Source organism: Octopus sinensis, unplaced genomic scaffold (assembly GCF_006345805.1).
Source record: "Octopus sinensis unplaced genomic scaffold, ASM634580v1 Contig01453, whole genome shotgun sequence".
In the NCBI taxonomy this organism is placed as follows: domain Eukaryota; kingdom Metazoa; phylum Mollusca; class Cephalopoda; order Octopoda; family Octopodidae; genus Octopus; species Octopus sinensis.
In genome coordinates this window covers 1-17500 of record NW_021824848.1, presented here as the reverse complement: position 1 = coordinate 17500, position 17500 = coordinate 1, and the positions used below count along the sequence as shown (strand labels likewise).

Sequence of the window (17500 nt, the reverse complement as noted above, 5' to 3'; positions counted from 1 at the left end):
AACACTCGAACTATTACTCCGCAATTTTTGCATTTCGACCAATTGAGAAAGATTATAAATGAGAATACAGTTATTGACTGTATGGATATTCATCATATACAATAAAATGGTACCTGAAACACAGACTGGATGAGTTCATTGTTAATAGTATAAACTAAGATGAAAACGTAAAAAAGCAACGAAAGTGAAATCTGAAAAGACGAATGAAAGAAACCAAATCTGAACACAATATGCAGAGAAAGGATCTACCAAAATTCACCAAAAAAATTAAACAGTCAGGCGGTCTACATATTTCATGCTGTGCGTGACATCTCTAAATACAATAAAACTGAATCAATCACGGTCGATGAAGGTAAAAGAATTGTCTAAGGCAGCGAGCTGGCAGAAACGTTAGCACGCCGGGCGAAATGCTTAGCCGTTTTTCGTCTGCCGTTATGTTCCGAGTTCAAATTTTGCCGAGGTCGACTTTTCCTTTCATTCTTTCGGGGTCGATAAATTAAGTACGAGTTACACACTGGGGTCGATGTAATCGACTTAATCCCTTTGTCTGTCCTTGTTTTCCCCTCTATGTTTAGCCCCTTGTGGGCAATAAAGAAATAAGAATTCTCTATGGAAACATTGAATCAAAAACACTGTCAAATATAAAGTATAACCTCAGTTCCACGGTGAACATTGCTACTGTTGTTGCTAGTGGTGGACCTCTGTCGTTTGACTATGAGGATTCAAGTGTTTAGTCAACTAAATTGCCTGCTGCTAAATTAACGTATTGCTGGCTGAGAATTCCACAAGTAGGTGTATCTTTAACATAACATTGTTGAGCAGCTAAAGAGTTGGGTGGGGTGGGGTCTCATCTTCCCTCCGTCCATTGGGATTCTGTGAAGAAGAAATATACTTAATAAAACAACACATAATATTATAATAAACCAGACAGATAAAAACCAACATGTTTTATATGTGTTATTGTGTTAGGAATGCTAAATGATACTCACGCAATATTTGACTTTTAATTACTTCACCATCTGCTGAAATGATGATGCGGACTACATACTCGGACATTCGCAGTATAACGGAAACTAGAAAACAGAAAATATATTTGAATTTTTAAAAATTATTACCGCTTGTGAACAACGATGTAAACAGGAAGGGAGGTAACTAATGTCACAAAAGAGCATGTGTCTCTGCTTAGTTCAAAATTTCCGGCATCTTACTGAACGAATGGGAAGCGATGAAAGAGGTGAATGAAATTGATATGCATTCGGTGGTAAGCTGTGTGGAAGAGATTAGGATTTCAAGAACTTCGGGTCCACTCTGGCTCATATTACTAGTATCTGTGAAGGATCTCAAATAGCAGAAGGCGGTCCTGTTATCACGTTATGTCCCAATTGTTTAGCATCTGTGAAATTCTAAGATGCCATGAAAGCAGAAATATCACAGACACTAAAAAGTAAATAAAAATAAATAATAAATAATAGCAAATTAAAAACGTTTGGTGCTGTCATAGGTGTATGTTTAAGAAGTTCGCTTCCCAACCATTTGGGAAGCGCTGGCAAGTGTTTTCTGCTATAGACATGGGCTGACCAATGCTTCGTTAGTGAAGTTCGTAGACGGAAGCTATGTAGAAGCACGTCGGTCGGTCTATCTATCTATCTATCTATCTATCTATCTATCTATCTATCTATCTATCTATCTATCTATCTATCTATCTATCTATCTATCTATCTATCTCTATGTTGGACCGTTGTACGCTGCACGTTTTATCTATCTCCGTTTTTTTTTCATTCTCTCCCCATTTTTCCCCCTTAATACTTTTTTTCAAAGAGCGTAGGTTCGAAATATAAAAGACTTCTCCATTTGTCTAGAGCGTTAAACTAATATTTTTGCTTGTTGTTCCCACACCTGTCTTCGTCTTTTGTTTTAAGTAAATTTAAACTAGGTGTATATATGTGTCTGTTGTGCCAGAAACAAGCGCACGAGTCTGACTTGATATCTCCAGACATAAGCCCGTCGTTTTCTTTAACGGCGTGTCAATTTTGGTCAAATTCTTCATCCGTAAAATTAACTCTCTTTTCGAGTTGTGCTAGTCTCAGTAGTCATTTGGTAAGTATTAATTCTCCTTGAGAGGCAGGGTGAATTCTGACAAATCAACTATTTATATTGAAAGGTAGTTGGTATAAGTGTGTTTATATATATATATACAAAGAAAGACACGGATAGCCAAAAGAGTTTGAGTATCCCGACAACCATGCAAACGCATCAGCGTCAAAACAGATGCGCCCTCTAGACTCATTCCTTGTTTCTATTCAGACATTTTTATTGCAATTTTCATTGTAATTTTTGCCTTCCTTTTGAGACGACAGTCCGGGATTCGTTTGAGGTTTGATTGGCAATTCTTGCAGGTCGAAAATTTTCAAGATGTTCGATTTAATCGTTGCATTTACTGAGATTTTGATGTTCGAAAAAGAGGTATAAATGTCAGTGTAATACTTACATGTCTGAAGGCGAGGTACAGTTATATTACATGTTAACACAGGATTATTCCATATACACTCGAAGTAGTTATTTTGCAATCCACTAATTTTTTTACCATCAGTGATCGATTGTTCGTTTTGCCAACCGTTATCTTCTATTACCTTCTTTTTGAGCATTTGATACACTCGCCGTTTGTCCATCATTTTCTGCCAAATAGTTATTTCATGGGAAGTCTTGCCTGTAAACAAAGCGAATTGAAATAAATGCATTACTAAGTCGCTGTATTATATGCACACTCTTTTACTCTTTTACTTGTTTCAGTCATTTGACTGCGGCCATGCCGGGGCACCGCCTTTAGTCGAGCAAATCGACCCCAGAACTTATTTTTTGTAAGCCTAGTACTTATTCTATCGGTCTCTATTGCCGAACCGCTAAGTTACGGGGATATAACCACACCAGCATCGGTTGTCAAGTGATGTTGGGGGGACAAACATACACACACACACATACACACACACACACACACACACACACACACACATATATATATATATACATATACATATATACGACGGGCTTCTTTCCGTTTCCGTCTACCAAATCCACTCACAAGGCTTTGGTCGGCCCGAAGCTATAGTAGAAGTCACTTGTCCAAGGTGCCACGCAGTGGGACTGAACCCGAAACCATGTGGCTGGTAAGCAAGCTACTTACCACACAACCACTCCTTCGCCTACGTACATAAACACATGCTTACTCGCACCTACTCACTCACAATCACACACACGCAGCAGACATGCAGAAATGAATCTTTTATCTATAATCTTCACTAGGTTTGATTCATTGGACTGCAGGGATGTACCCAAGCCATGCTCCTACGCCATTCACAGAAGCGAGGATTCCAAGAGATGTTCCCAAGCGACGATGAAAGGTTTAGTGAGAGAAATCCACCCCAATGTTTACTTATTGGACCAGGAGGAGGTAGTGAGGTTATAGGGCCTTACTTCGGCCGAGAGTAAACATGATGAATTTTATCCTATTGTTATAATGATAACATGATAAATTTTGTCCTATTACAACAATAGGACAAAATTTATCAAGCCAAACTTCTCTATCGGTGTCTTATGCGGAATTGTTATGCTACTGGGACATAAACAAATGAATACTGGTTATCCAGATTTGGTCGGTTAATAACACAAATGAGAGCACAAGCCCCAATACACACACACACACACACACCAATGTATATATATATATATATATATATATATATGTATGTAGTCATGTATGTATGTAAATGTGTGTGTGTGTGTGTGTTTGTATAAATTTAAAACAGTACATGCACAAGCAAACAGAAAACAGACACAGAAAGTCACCAATTCCTCATTAGTTTTCTGCCAAAGGGTCAAACGCAATTTCGCGCCTTACGGTAATATTAATTCAATTCTGCTGGTACCAACAAGAAGCTGGCAGCGAAATGAGACCAAACATAACAGCTCGGTAACGAATAAACAAGAAATGAATACATATGCGATACAGAGGTGGACATACTAACATAAATAAGTAGGATTCAAGACGAGACTATCAGTAGACTGACGGGGTACAAAGAGGAAATAAATGAACAGAACACGGCCTTAGGGATAGACATAGACGAATGTATCGATAATGCTAAGAGGAAAGTTTTGAAGGATTAGAAACAGACGGACAAAAGACAGCGAAAGAGATTGGAGTGTAAGGTTAGAGAAAATACTACTGCACATACAAATACCATCTAAATAGATTTAGTATATATAAATTTAGAACTAGATCTATCTCTAATTTTATACACACACGCACACACACACGTATAGTGATGGATAGATAGATAAATAGGTATATATATATATCAAACTGTCCAAATGGCATGCTTCTATCTATCTATCTATCTATCTATCTATCTATCTATCTATCTATCTATCTATCTATCTATCTATAAATATAAATATAAATACACACACACACACACACACACACACACACACACACACACACACACACACACACACACACACACACATATATATATATATATATATATATATATATATATAGATAGATAGATAGAAGCATGCCATTTGGACAGTTTGATTCAGTTCCAGACGACTTAACGTTTCGCACGCCCCTAACAAAAACCTGGCGGGTTTAGGCACAGATTACCGAATGGCGAAAGACAGGAATTCAATGGCTTCCCCTGTTTGTTCAATCAGTAATCTTGCCTGAATGAGCTAGGTTTCTGTTAGAATCCTGCGAAACTTTAGGTTGCTCGGAGAATAATCAAGTTGTCTTACTAAACGCCTTCAGTGCCTTTTACTTTCGTTCGTCCACTCACATGTACATACAAACATTCATACCTACATACATACTTACGTATGTGTGTATAGTTGTATGTATATATTTATATGTTTGCATGCTTAAACATACATATATATATAATAATCTGCATGTTTAACGTCACAGGACAGAACGTTATACTCACACACACACACATACATGCACAGGATATTATCTCATCGTCATCATCATCATCAACATGTTATAAATATGTATGAAATATCTAATTAAAATAGCACACTCACCTTCCGTCATTTTAGTGTCAATATTAACGGCTGCGTATATTCCAAAACAGAACACGAGAAGTGAAAATATGACGATATTTGTTATCCTTATCATAGCGTCGGTTTTCTTTCTTCAAAATTCGACTCGAGTCCTTCAAGGGAATTTAATAACAAAATGGTATCTCGTTGCTAATATAAATATGTAATTATGCATTTGATATGTGCATTTATATTCGTTAATATATTGTGATTTGAGTTATGAAATATTGACATGGAAGACTATCAGAAGCAACTGAAACCAGGATGTTTACGATAATTTCATAGGAAACCACTTGAAATCTCTTTCCGTTGTTTGTCGAATTCCGTTTTACATTCATGTTTCTTATATTTCATGTTATATTTCATTTATTCCATTTTTTCCCCGCAGAAGGGAGAGCAGCGCCCCTGATATTCTGAAAGGGGCTCTTTCTGAAACATACGAAGTTTTCTTGAAAGCGACGACCTAGCAAGAATGCTTCTAACATTATGCCCTCTGATGAAATTACCCAAAGTAACAGAGGATGGTATGTTAAACTAAATGGAGGATTAAGTCTACCGACCGACTAGGACACATCGATATTTGAACTAAGAACGCAATGGATCGTGTGCCGCTTTCTTGCATTTCAACCAATTCTTTGCTCAGGATTGGTACTTTTTATATCGATCTCCAAAGACGTAAAGGTCCGGTTGTCCTTGTGGAATTTGAACTCAGACTGTAGAACGTTCAGACAAGTACGGGAAAGCAATCAATGCTACGTTCTGACAAAATTCCACCCGGCTTCCGCCCATTATTTATACTCTCTAAACAATTAATGAAAGACTGAAAGACAAACGAGACCTCAGTGGAATTCGAACAAGAGGAAAATTACATACACACATGCATACATATTTACACACACATAGACACACACACGCACACACGCGCGTTCGGATATATGTCTATATGTATGTGTTGAGCGGTAGAGAGAGAATAGTCTTTTTCCAGAAATTGGTTGAATGTGACCTCGAAGACCTGAGGCGTCATTTATTCCACATGACGACTGGGTAAGGTGGTTTGGACTCTAACGGTTTGATACGGCCAACTGGACATTTCCCCTGTTTTGGCGACTTTAATCTCTGGCAATTGAGGCAAACACACACACACACACTCACGCGCACGCACACACACACACACACACACACACACACACACACACATACGCAATCACAGATAGAAAGACTGAAATTCCATCGCGATTACCATTAGCTTTTATATTTCATTATCAGTAAGTACATATCATAAGGCGGCGAGCTGACAGCAACATTAGCCTGCAAGCCAAGGCCGGGCCAGCCAGACTGAGGATAGAAAACTCTGAATGATCTGTCCTTGTCTTTCCTTGTATCGTCTGTCTGGATATTTTGTTTTCCCATTTTTTGTTTCACCTAACTGTATAGATGTATTGCGTTCTTGTCCCATTTGTGTGTGTGTGTATATATATTATGAAATACGGCCGGGCGAAATGCGTAGCCGTATTTCGTCTGCCGTTTACGTTCTGGGTTCAAATTCCGCCGAGGTCCACTTTGCTTCTCATCCTTTCGGGGTCGATAAATTAAGTACCAGTTACACACTGGGGTCGATGTAATCGACTTAATCCGTTTGTCTGTCCTTGTTTGTCCTCTCTGTGTTTAGCCCCTTGTGGGTAGTAAAGAAATATATATATATTATGTGTACAAATTAATATTATTAAATAATATTAATTTCTACTCTTATTATTGAATTTCAAATATCTGTATATTCTCTAGCCAGTTGATTCACTGCTGAATATCATTCATTTTAGTTATTTTCTGGCTTAGAGCGCTAGTACAATGGTGTTTGAATCGAAAGTAAAATACATGATATTGGAACTTTATGCATTCTTATCCTCTCGTGGAAACGGGCGGTGTCCAGTTCCATTATTGTATCAGCACTGATTTCACGGAAGAGACGCAGATAATTATTGAATTGTTCATATTGAAACCTTAAGTTGTGGAATTAAGTGCTATGTTTATTTCTTTTCATTTGTCTAGCTCGTAAGCATTTGGCGCCTTGCTAATTTGAGAACACAGATTTCGTGGTTAGACGGTTTGACGTCTATTTTTAGCATACAAGGGATCCACATAGTGGTCTTTCCTATATATACATACATACATACATACATACATACATATATATATATATATATATATATATATATATATATATATATATATATAATATATATATATATAGATATATATATATATATATAATATATATATATATATATATATATATATGTGTGTGTGTGTGTGTGTGTGTGTGTGTGTGTGTATGTGTGTGTACTTACATATAAGAGACCAAAGTGTACGTAAGTTGTCATATGTATATAAAAGGGAATACAAAAAAGGGACAAGAAAATACGAGGACGGGAGTTTAACAGGACATTAACAACAGGTGTCTTTCAACTAAGGACGAATTAAATTAAGCTGGCGTGTATGGAAGGCTTCACCACACACGCTATCTTAATTCAATTCGTCCTTAGTCGAAAGACACCTGTTGTCAATGTCCTGTTATTTACATTTGTATTTGTGTACTATTTCCCCGTTTTTCCCGTCCTTGTTTTCGTATACATTCGCTGCTTTCTTCCAAGGAATCTAATGCTCTTAGCTTAGATTTTCCTTAGATTGGCTAAATTGGAGCAATTTCGAGTATAACCAGCCGAAATTGCAAAGATAATCTGGAATTCGACTGACGAAAGAAAACTCCGAATGACACGTCCTTGTATGTTCTTGTCCCTTTTTGTATCATCTAACTGTCTGGATGTTTTGTTGTCACCAATTGCGTTCTTGTCCCATTTTTTTGTATTCTTATATATAATATATGCATGTATATATATTTGTGCGTGTGCGTGCGTCTCTTATGTGATGCATTTTGTGCAAGTGTCACCCTGGGGAAGTGTATTCTTCTAATCCACTCACAAGGCTTTGGTCGGGCCGACCAAAGCCATGTGAGTGGATTTGGTTGGCGGAGACTGAAGAAGCCTGTGTTATATATTGAAAGTTTCTTTGTTTTGTTTTTTTCCCAAACAACAATTATTTTAGTGCTGTTGACACCGCCGATTTAAATGGTACTTCCCACGTGTCGAAACCAAGATGATATCAGTGGGGCAGCTGGTGAGAGACGTATATTGGATTGTTGGTATGGCTATTTTGTATATGTTGAATAGTATTATTGGATTGCTGGAATGGATGTGGAATAACATTATAACATACCCTTTTGACAACAGGCAAGCAACACTTCCAGTTGAACTACATCACAACCCAACTGCCAAAGATCGGGACAGTTTTGGAAATTATCAATCTATATGCAGAAAAATTGATGTTATGACAGCTATTCGGGAGAGTATGATTTCTCGAGTTTGCTCCACTATAAGAATAGTTTAGTCAGTTCAAAAAGAACAATACAATAGAAAACAGGAGCAACACCAATTCCATATTGGAAATAAAGTTCTGCTCAAAAACCTGATTAGATTGGAAAGAAAGGGAGGATATTTTACAGAACGCCGCACAGGTCCTTACTCTGTTGCAGTAGTTTGTGGCAAAAATACCTATCGACTTTCAAATAGTAATAATAAAGTATTAGAAAAGAAAGTAAATATTACCAGCTTCAATCGATATATTGAGCAATCACCAGCAAGTAAAAAACGGAAAATAAATTAGGAAAATCAGGACACCCAAACTCAAACCCCAAACTACGTATATATATATATATATATATATATTATATATAATATATATATATATTATATATATATATATATATATATGTATGTATAGTGAGAATTTACACCCCCCCACCAAAAAAAAAAAACAAAAGAGGAAGACGAGTGTGTAAACAACAACAGATGTATTAGTTTAACGCTCGGGAAGTGAGAAAGTCTTTTACCTTTCGAGCCTACGCTCTTCCACAGAAAGGAACGCAGAAGTGAAAAGCAGAAATTACAAAAAATTTAGAAAATTTCAAAAGGTTCAAACGTCGTGGTGTATTCGAGCGATTTCTTATCAAAGGAAGAATCCAGTGTAATCCATAGGTAGGAGAGGTGCAGCCGAAGTATAGGAGTCCAGGTGTAAGAGAGTAGAAGCAATATATATATATATATATATATATATACATATAGATATATATATACACACACACACACACACACACACACACACACACACACACACACACACACACACATATATATATATATAAATATATATATGTGTGTGTGTGTGAGTAAAGGAGCACTCCGTCGGTTATTACGACGAGGGTCCCAGCTGATGCGATCAACGGAACTGCTTGCTCGTGAAATTAACGTGTAAGTGGCTGAGCATTCGACAGACACGTGTGACCTTTAACGCAGTTCTCAAAGAGATTCAGCGTGACACAGAGTGTGACAAGGGTGACCCTTTTAGATATAGAGTTACTCCTCATTTTTGCCAGCTGAGTGGACTGGTTGCAACGTGAAATGAAGTGTACAAAGTGTCTTGCTCAAGGACACAACGGGTCGCCAGGGATTGAAACTATGACCTTACGATCGTGAGACAAATATCTCAATCACTAAACCACGCACCTTCACGTATGTGTGTGTATGTGTGTGTGTGTGAACAGGAAGTTTTGTATTATTTCTCTACCAATACACATGCTTCTTTCACTTATTGAGATTACAAGATTGTACATGTAGGATAAACATGCAAGAAATTTCTGGACAGACAACCACATGGTACTTTTGGATAAAGTATTTACGTACATACATACATACATAAATACGTGCATGCGTACATACATATACATATATATCTTTCTCACTTCCTCTCCCTCTCTCCCTCTCTGACTGTCTGACTGTCTCTGTCCGTCTGTCTGTCTCTCTCTCTATATACATATATATGTGTGTGTGTGTGTGTGGTGTGTGTGTGTGTGTGTGTGTGTACGTGGTGGCGCAATAGCCCAGTGGTTAGGGCAGCGGATTCGCGGTCGGAGGATCGCGGTTCCGATTCCCAGACCGGCCGTTGTGTGTGGTTATTGAACGAAAACACCTAAAGTTCCATGAGGGTCCGGCAGGGGGTGGTGGAGACCCCTGTTGTACTCTTTCGCCCCAACTTTCTCTTACTCTTTCTTCCTGTTTCTTGAGTAACGCTGCGATGGACTGGCGTCCCGTCCAGCTGGTGGTGGTGGTGGGGGGGAACACATACGCCACAGAAACCAGGAAACCGGGCCCATGAGCCTGGCTAGGCTTGAAAAGGGCGCATAAATATATATATATATATATATATGTAATAAATGCGCCCTTTTAAAGCGGTCTCCCGGTTTCTATGGCGCATGTGTTCTCCAGCTGGACGGGACGCCAGTCCATCGCAGCGTTACTCATTTTTGCCAGCTGAGTGGACTGGAGCAACGTGAAATGAAGTATTTTGCTCAAGAACACCACGCGTCACCCGTCCAGGAATCGAAACCACAGTCTTACGATCATGATGCTTACACCCTAACCACTAAGCCACGCACCTTCACATATATCTATACATATACAGCTGAAATTGTCTCTCTGTGTGTAGCAGGTTTGGTAGCCTTCAACTAACACTATCTCCTCCGAGATCCTGCGGCGCAAGTTGACCAAAATTGAGAGTATGATAGAAGAAAGCTTGCTCTTCATTCCGTAGAAGAAACAAATTCAAATCGGACTATGTTAAGACCAAAAATTATTTACATCAAAAAGCTGCATTTTTTCTATACAAATCCTTATTTTTTAACGATTTTTTGACTGCTGTGTCGCCATTTGTCTGTGTATTTCAACCAGAATAATGTTCACTTAAAGAGAATAACAAGCTACATAATGCACAATCTTTACTTTTCCCAAAAATTGAAACTATGTCAAAAACTTGGTTGACGCCACATCAAAGTCTGCCGTTTTAAGCGCAACTGAAAAACAAACCCGAGCAACGCCGGGTGATACCGCTAGTATATATATATATATATATATATATATATAGAGAGAGAGAGAGAGATTGGCAGATAAATGGATAGATAGGTAGATTGACAGATAATTAGTCAGAAATAGGTGGTACATCATATCGACCGTTATAAAATGTTTTCTCATACAACCGATTGTACCATCAAATTTATAAAGATGAGTATGATAATGAGCCTTAAATAAATCAATAGATGTATGCATACGGATGCATATATATATGCATATATATGTGTGTGTGTGTGTGTGTGTGTGGAGGCGCATATTGTGGAGGCGCATATTGTGTAGGCGCAATGGCCCAATGGTTCAGGCAGCGGACTCGCGGTTGTAGGATCGTGGTTTCGATTCCCAGACCGGGCGTTGTGCGTGTTTATTGAGCGAAAACACCTAAAGCTCCACGAGACTCCGGTAGAGGGTGATGGCGATCCCTGCTGTATTCTTTCGCCGTAAATTTCTCTCACTTTTTCTTCTGTTGGCCTACTTGCTTAGTCAGCGGGGTGGCGTCATTTGAAGGCTAAAACAATGCGAAACGCATTGTGACCAGCGATGTGTAGCAACATCTGATAGGTCACGTGATCACGTAATATATATATATATATACATACATACACACACGTACACACACATACGTACGCATAGAGATGCACACACTCACATTCACACATACACATGTATAGGTATGTGTGTATGCATGTATTTATGTATACTGCTTTTTCCATTAGTCTGGGGATCGAAAAGAGGAACTTTTCAAACAAGAAAACTTTTCACTGTTTAATTTTCTTTATTTCATTTTATACATTTGTCTTTTACAATTAAGCTCAAGAAAATAACTTTAAGCTGAATATACTTACCAACAAACTTTATATCTAGTTTTGTCTTCAGATTAATAATTTTTATTTTGTCAATTAAAAAAAGAAATAAAGAACAGCTCTATTGCCTGTTTTATACAGTGGATGATGAAACTCACGCGTCCCCAACATCTTAACTCAATTGATATTTACATTATTGACATGGAAGGTGCTTCGTCATATCGATCGTCATAAAATGATTTTCTCATACAACCGATAGTACCATCAAATTTATATAAATGAGTATGATAATCAGCCTTAAAGCACATCAAGACTACACTCCTGGTGTAATAATGGATCTTCACTGTAAACTCGACCTTCACATACGAAAGCTGGATATCAACCTCGCGCTCATTATTATGATCTGTAAAGTAAATAAAAGTGAAGATATATATTCATATGTATAAATACACATACAAAAACGCGCACGCACACACACATACATGCTACATGCATAGATAGATAGATACATACGTCATTCGAAGGCTAAAACAATGAGAACGCATTGTGACCAGCGATATGTAACAACATCTGATGGTCTGGTCGGTCACGTGATCACGTGATATATATATATATATATGTATATATATATATATATATATATATATAAAATGTTCAGACATTGGGATGTCATACATTACTGGTCAAATTGCGCCTAGCACCAAGTTTTAGATTTGGAATGATGCCACACCACTGCAAGGTGAGAAGACCAGCATTCTCCCGAATCTGAAAGTTATTCCGTCGTAGGGAATACCCGTTTACTGGAGAGTGGACTGAAGGAACTCCAGTTAAAGTGTTTCGCTCAAGATCATAAAGCACCGCCGGGTCCAGGAAACGAATCTACAATCTAGCGAATCATGTGTGCAACAGCCAAAGCACTAGGTGTAAGCTTAAGTGGCTTGATTTGAAATTGCTTGACGAAAATGTTTGCTTTCACACATTTTCCTCAGCCATTTTCTCTCACCATTCATTGCTGGAACAGTCATTTGTCTACAGTGAGATTAACGACGAGACCACTTGTTTTAAATGTAAGCTACTTGACCACACCGCCATAAAGGCGCCTACACACACACAACACACACACACACACACGCACGCACACACACACACACACATGTATATGTAGTTTGCATATGTGTGTGTAAGTGTGTGTATGTCTGTGTATGTGTGTGCATATAATCGCGTATGTGTGTGTATGTGTATGCATGTGGGTGTACAGAGCCGGATTTACGTATAGGTCAAACCTTAGCGACAAAAAATAAAACTATATTTATGGTAATCAAAAAACAATTGGTGATTTGTTTTTCATCATTTATATTTTTTAAAAATTATTGTACCCTCAATTGTGTTACTGGATCCATTTGACTTTAAAACGCCACTGAGTCTACCTAGGCACTTAGTTTCGTACTCTCTTCAAACTGTTTCAGGAACCTAGATTTAAAGGCACATTCTATATTTATCTTATTTTGAAGCAGTAATATTGCTGTTGTCTTCTTCTTCTTCTTCTTCTTCTTCTTCTTCTTCTTCTTCTTCTTCTTCTTCTTCTTCTTCTTTTCTTCTTCTTCTTCTTTTCTTCTTCTTCTTCTTCTTCTTCTTCTTCTTTTCTTCTTCTTCTTCTTCTTCTTCTTCTTCTTCTTCTTCTTCTTCTTCTTCTTCTTCTTCTTCTTCTTCTTCTTCTTCCAATCAGGACTCACGCCATTAACCACAGAGAATATCTCTAAATTCGAGCCTACTCTAAGCTACTAAGAATGCGTGTGGCAACTTGAAGATCCACACACCACATGCGATAGACTGGCGGTATCTGTATATATAATATATATATATATATATATATATATATATATATATATATATATATATATATTTATTTATTTTTCACTGTTATATATATTTTTTTTACTGTTTATATGTTTGTACTGTCGTTACCGTCTTGCTTTTTTTACCCCTCTGCGAAAAGATCTCAGAATTTTAATTGATTTGCTTTTCGCAGGAAGGAAGTTTTTTCGAAGTATACGTCTCGCTTTTATCCTTCGAAACGTTTAGTAGATGAAACCTTAGCGACTGAAGAAGGGGATTTTCGTTGTGCTTATTGTCCTGTATCTCCTTTTTTTGCTTGTCTTGTTCCTTGGTTTGTGTCTGTTTTTGTCTCTCTATGTGTTCGACGTCTTTTTGGTGTCCTGTACACATATATGCGTGTATATGTACATGTAGAGGTAGGTACGTACATATATGTTTATATATATGCATATGTTCTATTTTATTAACATATTATACGACTAAACGCACGCACCCTATAAGTAAGATTGTTCTGTTTATCAAGTTAGCCTTGATATTAACTCTCACGCGACTCTGCATCTTCTTTCTTTCTCTCCCATTCCTTTTTCGTCTTTTTTCCCTCACTAACTTGTCTCTTCCTCTCTCTCTCCTTTCACCATTCTTCATGGTCTCCTCGCACCATTCCCCTTCTTCTCTCTCTTCCTCTTGCTCCTCCTCCCCATTCCTCGTCCATCTGCGACGATACTTCGTCGTAACTGCTATCCTGTCTTTTCTCGCCCGCCTTCTAAGGCTACTGGTCGACATTTTTTCTCTCTCGTCGTCCACTATAATCCAGCGTTTGCAATACTTTTTCGTCTGGCGTTAACAGCCCTTCTTATCTTGTTCTCCTTGTCCTGTCTCTCACTGTTATATATTTATTTTCCCACTGTTTTATATATATTTTTTCTGTTTATATGTTTGTACTGTCGTTACCGTCTTGCTTTTTTACCCCTCTGCGAAAAGATCTCAGAATTTTAATTGATTTGCTTTTCGCAGGAAGGAAGTTTTCTTCGAAGTATACGTCTCGCTTTTATCCTTCGAAACGTTTAGTAGATGAAACCTTAGCGACTGAAGAAGGGGATTTTTCGTGTGCTTATTGTCCTGTATCTCCTTTTTTTGCTTGTCTTGTTCCTGGTTTGTTGTCTATGTTTTTCGTCTCTCTATGTGTTCGACGTCTTTTTGGTGTCCTGTAACAATATATGCGTGTATATGTACATGTAGAGGTAGGTACGTACATATATGTTTATATATATGCATATGTTCTATTTTATTACACACACATATATATATATATATATATATATATATATATATATGGTGGATCTTCAAGTTGCCACACGCATTCTTAGTAGCTTAGAGTAGGCTCGAATTTAGAGATTATTTATATATATATCTCCACACACAGACAAACACACACACACACACACACACGCACACATATGTGTGTGTCAAATACATCAAATTCCAACCGCAAGGTATTTTGTCATTTCATGTCTATCGTTGAAGATACTTGCTCCAACTATCAAATGGAACCACGTTGTTATGAGCAGAACTTAATATCTTGCCAATAACTACATCGCATAAGGTGTTGAGTTCAGTTGTCGCTGGTGAATTATGTTTTGTTTTTTCAATGTCAGTATTGTGGAATAGTTGAAATATTATTGCAAATGAAGTGCTTTGACAATGCCAAGCTCAGACATGTATAACCTTTTATTTCAGCAAACAACAATTATGTCATTTAAACGAATGATACTTACTGTTTAAAAACCCTGTAGTTATGTGTTTGGTACCTGCTTTAATAATATAATGTAGGTGCGGATAAGCGGCAATCATTACCATACACACTGAAAAATATAAGAGAAAAGGACAAGGTTAGTATGAAAAACAGAGAGCAATATGTAGTATATAAACAGTTGGTTTCTAATGAAGTCACAAGAGCAGCAGCTTCGGTAGACAGAGGGTTTGTCATTACCATTAGTCCTTGTACGTCACTGGTCCTTGTATTTCACTGGTCCTTGTACCTTCGTTAATACCGAAGTTACGAATGATAGAGTAGATGGCGGTGGGATATGGATTGAGAACGTAAAAAAATGTAACAAATACCACAAATAATTTCTTAAGATGCACTAACGTTTCCGCCTTTCCAAACCCTATTACAAGGAATTATTCTCATTTCGTTGTTATAACAAGATATAAAAGTGGTGGGAAATCAGGTGAATCCTTAGAGCGTCGGGAAAAAAAGCCCTGAAATATTTCTTCTGGGTCTAAACGACATGCTGGCGGAATTGATAGCACGCCAGCAAAATGCTTAGCGGCATTTCTCCTGTCTTTACTTTGAGTTCAAATTCCGTCGAAGTCGATGTGCTTTTCATCCTTTCAAAATCGATAAAATATGTACCAATGATTAGTGGGATCGGTGTTATCGACTTCCCCACTTTTCCGGAATTGCTGGCCTTGTGCCCAAATCCGAAACCTGCATTTCTTTTGTTTCTATATGTTCTGAGTTCAAATTCCACTGAGGTCGTCTTTGCATTTCAGCATTTCGAGCTCGGTGAAGTAAAGTTCCTGTCAAGTACCAGGTTAGATGATATCAACCTGCTGGCTTTCTTACATAGATTTGAATTAATTATTTTAACAAAACTCGAAAAAAAAATTATATTCAGTTACTGTTGTCTCTCTAAAGAAGCCTATGATGCATAAACTCAAACCTTTATGACAAACTGGAAATTATTCTGTTGCCTGAAATAATAATGATGAGCTATTTTGGCGCAGCCGTTCTGGCGCCGCTTGCTTGGTGTCGCTGATACGAAACTGAGTTATTTCACATCAGATGTTTTAATGAATCGTTCGTTTTAATGTTCCTCTCGTTGTTTTCTTTCATTCATTCATTCCACTTCCTCTTTGACTGTCTCTGTCTATCTCTTTCTCTTCGTCTCTGTCCTTCTCTCTCTCTCTCTCTCTCTCTCTCTTTCTCTTTGTCTATGTCTCTCACTTTCTCTGTTTCTCTTTCTGTCCCGTTCTATCCCCCTCTCTCTGTATGGGGCAAATGAAAGTTCCTATATCAATCGTGTTCTATTAATATATCGTCATGGCTCTTTCTCTCCTGCTCTCTCGGTTTAATTCGCTCCTTCTATCTATATATGTATATTTCCGAGCTTGTGTGCGCGTGCGACCGTGTGTGCGTGCATGCACGTAGGTGAGTTTGTGTGTATGTGTGTGTGTGTGTGTGTGTGTGTGTGTGTGTGTGTGTGTATGTGTTTCTCTCCAACGCTAAAGAAAGACAGTCACCAAAACAGGCTCAATATCTAATCTGCTGTGCCAGATCCTCAGCGTCCAACCAGCTGCGCCCACTTGTCTGGTTCCAGGTGGACAAATAGCAAACTCAGGTGTACTCAGCTGAGTTCTTTGTGTACTCTCTCTCTCTCCCTGATAATGCGAGTGGACATATTTCTCTTTATGTGTAAGGGAAGAATGAAAGCGGTTATATCAACCGTGTTCGATTAATAAATAGCCAAGGCACTTTCTCTCCCTCCTTCTTTATTTCTTCCTCACTCATCCCATCTGTGTATGTGTGTGTATGTGTATATATGTGTGTATGTGTGTATGTGTGTGTGTGTGACAATGTGTGCATCTGTGTGTGTGTGTGCATGGTAGCGTGTGTTTGTGTATGTTAGCGTGTGTGTGTGTGCATGGTAGCGTCTGTGTGTGAATGGTAGAGTGTGTGTGTGT

The 17500-nt window shown here is 38.0% G+C and overlaps 1 protein-coding gene and 1 long non-coding RNA gene across 2 annotated transcripts in view; both read right to left on the bottom strand.

Moving 5' to 3' along the window:
• Window positions 1-5385, bottom strand: part of LOC115227064 — an 8012-nt gene extending 2627 nt beyond the window's left edge. The window contains exons 1-3 of the mRNA XM_029797994.2: window positions 5083-5385; window positions 2489-2707; window positions 990-1073 (exon numbers count right to left, since the gene is read on the bottom strand). Coding sequence (XP_029653854.1) covers window positions 990-1073; window positions 2489-2707; window positions 5083-5176 — 397 coding nt within the window. The 5' untranslated portion in view covers window positions 5177-5385. The remainder of the gene's footprint in view (window positions 1-989; window positions 1074-2488; window positions 2708-5082) is intronic.
• A 6490-nt stretch (window positions 5386-11875) lies between these two features.
• Window positions 11876-15685, bottom strand: LOC115227067. Its single transcript, XR_003883068.2, has 2 exons — window positions 15529-15685; window positions 11876-12320 (listed from the first exon to the last, which is right to left on the bottom strand). It is a non-coding gene; the product is annotated as an uncharacterized LOC115227067 (long non-coding RNA).
• Window positions 15686-17500: the final 1815 nt, after the last annotated feature.